Here is a 7,650-nt window from a genome sequence, read left to right on the forward strand (position 1 = left end):
TACCACCGCCACCACTGCAATTACCGCCCAACAGTTTTCCACCGGAATCCGTGTATCCGGTGTAATTTGTACATTCCCAAATACAGGCTGGGCCTCTTTTGGTCAGAGTTTTCACGAGACCCTCGGATCCCGAACAACGCAAGTCCACCAATTCGCTTACCGCGTTTTCCGCGTTTTCGGACGACGTCGACATAACCACCTTTTCCGTGTTGTTGGTATTCGCTCCGCGTACGCTCACGCGTACGCAGCACGTCAAAAGTACAATAAATACAAATAGTAAAAGCGTTGTTCGAATCATTTCGCTTACAGAACAGCATCGGGTTACAGGAGGTCAAGATCAAAAACACGTCAGTGGAAGTAAAAATGTTTATTTGCGGCATTCGATAGATACACAACACTATTGGAAAACATAATCTTTAGTTGCTAAACAACTTGACGACTGACGAATCAGTAATCGTGTGGTCGTAGAAATCGCCCGTCGTTTGGAACGTTGGCGTCTCGGTGAATCTACATTTCATACCTCTCAGAGTGTCGACCGTGCGTCGTTTTGCCTCTTCGCCGTAAGCGATGATGAACTGGAGCGTACGGTTGGAGCCGGCCGGGAGGGAACGTCGCAGAGTCTCTATCCTGGAGGCGCACGCATCCCTTCGGCGGCGCTCGTCCAAATAATCCTGACGCACGTCGCCGACGGAATCAAACCAGTTTATTGTTGGCGGCAACGCTGACGCTTCAAAACCTACCAGTAAAATATCCGTGTATGTTCGCGTATTGTTCGTAGTGGTTGTGCAGGTGGCGGTATAACTCCTCCGTCCGTCGTCGTCGTCCGGTGTCGTCGAAGGTCCGTGTTGGTCACACCACAATCTACGCAAGACTCGTCCCGAGTTGCGTCCGTTCTCCAACAGTCTAGCGGCCGATACAAGTTCGCGGAGATCGTAATCACCGGTGACCGGGCGGCCGCTCAGGTCGGTTGTGCTGTCCGCTACCGCGAGCCTCGACTTGTACACTCTTCCGGTGTTGTGGTCTGTAAAACAGTGCCACGACATGACCGACAAGAAATAAACAATCCGGAACGCCGGTGGCGCTTTTAAAGCGAACGAGGGGTTGGGCGGTGGGGAGTGAACGGAAGGACCCGAGGGTAAAACCGAAACAGAACCACGAGATGGTACGTCATAATGAACGGAAATATTGTTGAGTTTCTATACAATCGTTTCCTGATCCGACTTAACCTCACTTTCATGGGCCGTGACCGTCGTCTTCGAGAGCCGTTCTACGATTGATAGTAAAATTCCCTTTTTCCCCGCATTTTCCCGCAATTCCCTCACATTTCCCTACAAAATCCCACACGTTTCTAGAAAATATTACCCCCACCACCGGTTCAGACCAATAGGAAACGGTGGGCGGGGCTAAACGGGAGAAATTTGCTATATATTCAGTGTGGCGTTCGCGCGCGATCCTATACCAGCTTCTTGTCCAGTAGAATGAGCATCATGAGAAGCTCCCGGGAGGGGCCGACGCGAAGCTGGTGTGGTATGAGTAAATATTACCCCCCCCCCGGCCACCGCAGGATGTTACGAAACCTGTGAACTCGTAGGGAACACGTTTCGAGTCAGGATAAAATAAAAACAACGGTTCACAGACACAAGTTTATTTCAGAACCGTCCACACAGAAGTGAGTACACCAGCTTCTTGTCCAATCGAAGAAAGATCAAGAACAGAGCTCTCGGGGAGATACCGCTGTCCGGGTGCGAATGTAATAGCGCTCGTCATGAGCACTGCAGTTAAAAAGGTGCTCGAAAAAGCAACCGGTATGGGTGCAGTAGTCTCGACAGTCCTCGTTTTTTCCTTCCAACGGTATACTCATTTATCGTTCTGTCGTTTTATTTCCGTAATGTTTTTATTTTGATCTATTCGTTTTCACCGAGTCTCTTGAACGTGGGACTTCGAACACGGTTTATCTTCCATTGGCCCTGTGAAAGTTACCAACGACCGTCGATAGTTAGCAACTTTCGATAAAAGACTATCGAATACAGGTCTATACTGTATTTTTATTTGTAGGAAAGGGGGGGGGTAATCTGTAACAAAAATAGAGAGACTTTACGAAATGTGTTTATTGTCTTATATCAGGTGGTGGTAAACAAGTCATACAGTCTGGAGAAACTGTTTACAAAACATGTTCATTGTCTTATATCATCAGGTGGTGGTAAACAAGTCGTACGGCCACCGACTCGCGAGGATGCGTCTGCGGTCTTGTCGATCCTCTCGGTTTTATCCACTGTTTGACGTCGTTATTGTCTTATATCATCAGGTGGTGGTAAACAAGTTGTACGACCTCGACACACCGACTCGCGAGGATGCGTCTGCGGTCTTGTCGATCCTGTCGATTTTATCCACCGTTTGACGTCTTATTTTAATATTTGAATAACGTTCGTAGAGCGTTTCACACTCTCGGTCACGACAGGAACGCACGGCTTGCTCTTCGTTCTTTTTGCACCGCATGCACTTTACAGCCAAACCTTCCAACACGTCCTCTACGTCGCACAATTCTTTTTTCAACAGCGACAGTCGCGCGGCCTCCTCTCCCTCGACTTGCTCCTGCGATCGCGTTTTCGCGAAGTAATCCGTAATCCGTTGGTTTCCCCCGGAAGCTTTCTTCATCCATCTCCGTTCGCCCGTTGCCAGACGCTTGTCGGACGAGCGCCTCGGTACGGCGGGTGGCCAGAACATGTCCTTTATTTCTTCTGGATTCTTCCCCGCCAAGACGACTTTAAGCAGATCGGCTATCGGTTTGGCCAACTGGTTGTCCGCGTAATACATGAAATCGACCGGCAAATCGTTTTCCACGATGAATAGCGGGTCCTCGGCCCGGTCACACAGTCTCGCACCTTTTGGATGCGTGACGATGACGTACGGCACACGGTCGCCGATGGACGGCGCCGAGTTCGGGTCGCGCTGCTGCATTCTCCGCGCCAATATGTCGTGCGCTTGCGCGTTGACGCCTTTCTTCTTCCACTCCTTCGAAATCACCAACTCTTTCATGTTCACACGTCCCTGGAAGAGGCGCGTCAGCTCGTCTCGCAGGCGCGTCGCGATGCGTACGATCGAGCCGTCCTCGTTTTCGCTCATCAGCGTTTCCAGAGTGAACTCCATGAGGCGCGTGGCGAAGGTGCAGTTGTCACGCCGTACCACCTGCAGTCCCTTGTACTTTATCGTCGGACGACACGCGCGTCGGACGTTCTCGTCGGAGGACGCCGCCACCTTGTCGAGACAGTTGTACACGCCGGCCGCGTATCTCTTCTTTGTGCACAGTAAAAACGGTTTGTAGACCGTTTCGAACTGCAGTCTGATCGGTGCACGGTCGATTGCTCTAGTGACCGAGTCGGCCATGTCCTTGCCGAGTCCGGCGCAATCCCAGATGTACTGGCGGTTCGGATCCCATTCACTCATGTTCACCATGAGACTGTCCGTGTCTCCGTACAACACCTGCGTTCCGGCGTAGAGGTTTTCCACGTGCTCTTTCGTCCGTAGTATCAGTTGGCGACCGTACGCCGTAACGCTGGACGGTATCTCGACGAAATTTAAAATGCTCTTGTCGCAACCCATTGCACCGTATATGGAGTTGGCCGCGATTTTCAGCGCTAGCTGTTGCCCGTCCAATAACATGTATTCGATAGATCCGTCGTCGACGTCGCGCATCCGCCGTCTCACGTCGGCTCGCTCCTCAAGCAACATTTCCAATATTGACGGTACGACACCCTTTTTTGTGGGGCTCGCCAGGAAGTAGTAGCCGGCCGGCGACCGTTCGGCCAGACCCGCCACCGTCAGTTCTTCTCCGCTCCGCTCGTCCCTCACGAAGGTCGTCACACACAGGTTGTACGCGATCATGATCGACGGGTACAGGGAAGCGAAGTCGAGACAGATGACGGGCGTGTGGTACATGCCGCTGACCGGATCCAATACGGTGGCCCCTTCGTACCCCGATCGTCTCGTTTTGCCTGCTTGTCGTGGCGGTGAGCGTTCTCCCGAGGTGTCGTGCGGCGAGTTGGTGTTTTTGTCCGTCGTGGCGGCGGACGAGGAGTGCCTCCCACGTTCGAGTCGCGCCTTTTTGGCACGGTCGTACAGGTTGGCCTCGTAATGGGCACTCGCCTTCCTCTTCTCCTCCACGTCGCGGGACGTCGTGACGTCGTTTACTAGAATCTTCCGGTCCGCACACCAGGCCAACAGCATGGAATAGAATCTCACCTGTTGACCGCGTTCCACCATGTACTGTAACATGGTGCGAAAAACTTTGCACCGTTCGAACGCGTGAACGAATGTTTGCGTTTTGAACGCCAGTTCCAAAACGAGTTGCGCGTCTTTCACGCAGTAGCGTCCGAGGCGTGCGCGCGATTCGTCGTCACCGTGGTACAGCGCCGGAATCTCTCTGTAACCGACGTCGTCTTTTTTCTGTTTCAGGAAATGTGTTGACACGCTGTTCAGTGTGTACGAACGCAGGTTCACTTCTTTCCGCATATGCGTGTACATGTCGAAAACGACGCGTCCGGGGACCAGAGTGTCGTGGGTCTTCGGCATGAATGACGCGTACTGACGCACCGCTTCCATTTTGCGTTTTTTACAAGTCGCTCGGCGTTTTCCTCTACCCATGCACGCCTCGACCCCGTGTACCTCGATGCGTTTGAAAAGATAAGGCAGGTCGAACGAACACACGTTGTAACCCGAGACGATGTCCGGGTCTTCGGCATGAACGTGTTCGACGAAAGCTCGCAACAGTGCGGCCTCGTCCCGACACAGAACTACTTGCACATCCTCGATCGAAGCACACGGTCCGCCGGTCGTGAAGAGGTGACGCCGAAAACCGCGTGACTGCCCGCGGCCCAAGGCGTCCGTGGAAACGACGGCCGAGATCTGTATGACAGGATCTCTGGAAGCGTCCGGCATGGTTTCCACGACGGCAGAAAGACATTCTATGTCGAAGGACATGATTTTCACGTGAGGCGGCAGAGAACGCGGAGGCGCCGTGGGTCTGGCGAACAAGTCCTTCACTCGGATCGCACCCGTGTCGTACACCGAGTACTCGTTTCCTACGAACGCCCGGTTCTCGTTCTTCGTACACATACGCGTGTCGAACAGACACCACTGGCACGCGTCCAGTCCCAGATCCCTCGTGGCCGCCACAATCACGTCCAGGTTCGACTCGTAGTAGTTGGCCGCGGACGGATAACCATGACACGAACCGTTGGTGACGTAGTACTCGTACACCTTTTCGTCCAGCTTCCTCACCACCGTTGTCACGTCACGCCGCGTTCTGACTTTCAGGCGTACCACGTTTGACAAAGTAGTGTCCGCGAAATCGTCAGCGGCCACCGTCTGGTGGTTTTTGTCCATCAACATGCTTTTGAATCCGTGCACGGTTTCCATCGACACCACGAGGTCTGCGGCGTTCTGCGCCAACCACGTGCAACAGTAGCTGGTTAGTTGCGTATCCCTGAAGGACACGTAGAATTGAATCCTGTACATGTGGACGCGGACGACTACGGTCTCATCGCGCGCGTCTTTACCGAATATCGACAGACACGTGGTGGTGGGTTGTGCCCGGACGCCGTGACGAGTAGCGGCCGTCGCAAACCGCTCCTCTTCCAGTTCAGCGTGGAGATAGAAGAACGGTTCCATCTTCGACTACGAATAGTCCAAGTCTGGGTCGGGTCGCTAGGATGACCTCTGGGCGCTACTCCTGGTCTGTTGGCAGTATCCGAGCAGTTTGAGCTCGACGGCCTGTCTGTCGGCTGGAACAGTCGTCTAACAGCTGGTCGGTGTGCCGCTGAGGGCCACTGCTTCGTTGAAGAGCCGGGTGCGGGCGGCTGCTCCTGATTCCGAGTAGTGCAGACTCAGCCGGTTTTATAGTTGATCAGCACGCGGTAGTCCGGTTTGAGCTCGACGGCCTGTCTGTCGGCTGGAACAAAATTGTCTAACAGCTGGTCGGTGTTCCGCCGAGGGCCACTGCTTCGTTGAAGAGCCGGGTGCGGGCGGCTGCTCCTGACTCCGAGTAGTGCAGACTCAGCCGGTTTTATAGTTGATCGGCACGCGGTGGTCAAGTTATCGTGAGATTCCCGGAAGAGGTGCCCCCCCCCTCTCTCTTTCTCTTTCCCACCCAACCAACTCTTCTTTCTTGCGTGCGCACACGCTTATTGTTCACCCGAAGCGACAGTTATCGGTGTGTCGTACGGAATACTAGAGGTGTCTTGGTGATCGGAACACTCGACTATGAGCCACGCGGGAGATGTCCGACGTTTGTCTTTCAACACATTCAAAGATGCATCGCCCCCGGCCCAAGTGTCTTTCAGCACATTCAAAGATGCATCGCCCCCGGCCCAAGTGTTTTCACCACCTTCGCCTCCGCCACCGCCGCCGCCGCCACCGCCGCCACCACTCCGATCTACACCTGTCCAATCGCAGGGGGTTTTTTCTCGATCCCGACCCGTCGACGGTGATGGTGGAATGAAAACAATAGAGGGTGAAGAACACGACCACCTGTACCCACCGAGGGGGCGTTATTCGGCGAAACCAGAATACATGTACGGAAAACACAGGATACACGAAGCCGTCCGTGAAGAGGACGAGGAGAAAGGTTTAACGGCGGCGGGCAGTGGCGGTCAGTACCGTCTGGAAAGTGGCACGTTCTGCGATGACATCGCGCACTACCGACCGGCCGACTTCTATTGTTCTCCCGGTATAAGAAAAATGAGCACATCGACTAGTGGTGTGTTCGGACTGCCGGTGGTCAATCCGTTCAACGGGCTCGACGTGCGAACGCAATCCACCCGCCATCGTTTCGCTTCGTGTAGCACGCGAGCCAACTACCGCGATGGCGGTTTCGACGTATGTTCTCAATCCGCCGCCTACGAGAGAAACAGTCGGCTGTCGTTTCCCCCACGACCGCTGTCGGCTCCTCCACGGCCGATGTCAGCGCCACCGCCATTCTACGGACCACCCGACAGGTTTGTTCGGTCGTCGTCTCTGAGGCGCTACGACGACCGCGGGGCCCAATCGTATGGGAACGGTCGCGTGACGTACGGCGGTATAGAAGACCTGAGCGCCGTCGGACGGACGGGTAGTCACTCGCCGGCCGCGGAAGGCGATCAGAGCGGCCAACTCGACGAACTAACACAAAAGATGGAAATGTTGATGGGTTCTATCTATCGCCAGAACAGGAAGATCGAATCGATACACCAGTTGGTCGGAAAGGAACGGCCTCCTGACAGGCGGAAGGCGAGAAAAAACCCGGCCGGAGATACGCCTAAGAGTGACACGTACGTGTCACTCGACGTCTTAACGGCGACGGATCAAGACGTGTATTACAAGAAAGAAACGGCCCTTCCCGAGGCGAAGAAGTTGAAGCGAAAATCGTTGCTGTCATGTATCCATTAAATCTGTTTTCACACGATTCTTGTACAAGTAAATAGTTTTGTTTTTTTTAGAAGGGGTGTACGCAGGGTAAGAGAATAGAAGTCTAAGTTCCTATGCGATAAAATTAATTGTATTCATTCAAACGACTAAATAATAAAACCTGAGTTCAAACACAGTGTAAATTCAATTCACCACTTGATCTCCCGCGCCGAGCGACTTTTCAAACAGTTGATATCAACACGGCGTGGA

The 7,650-nt window shown here is 53.6% G+C and overlaps 1 protein-coding gene across 1 annotated transcript; it reads right to left on the reverse strand.

The window, feature by feature from the left end:
• Positions 1 to 2,301: 2,301 nt before the first annotated feature.
• LOC124375133 (DNA polymerase delta catalytic subunit-like) lies at positions 2,302 to 5,667 on the reverse strand. The gene has a single exon (XM_046833242.1). It carries the CDS (start codon positions 5,665 to 5,667, stop codon positions 2,302 to 2,304), a length of 3,366 nt encoding a protein of 1,121 aa, XP_046689198.1.
• Positions 5,668 to 7,650: the final 1,983 nt, after the last annotated feature.

Source organism: Homalodisca vitripennis, unplaced genomic scaffold (assembly GCF_021130785.1).
Source record: "Homalodisca vitripennis isolate AUS2020 unplaced genomic scaffold, UT_GWSS_2.1 ScUCBcl_13464;HRSCAF=23706, whole genome shotgun sequence".
Classification (NCBI taxonomy): domain Eukaryota; kingdom Metazoa; phylum Arthropoda; class Insecta; order Hemiptera; family Cicadellidae; genus Homalodisca; species Homalodisca vitripennis.

Coding starts and splice junctions, on each gene's coding strand:
- LOC124375133 (XM_046833242.1), bottom strand. CDS start 5,667: ATGGAACCGTTCTTCTATCTCCACGCTGAACTGGAAGAGGAGCGGTTT.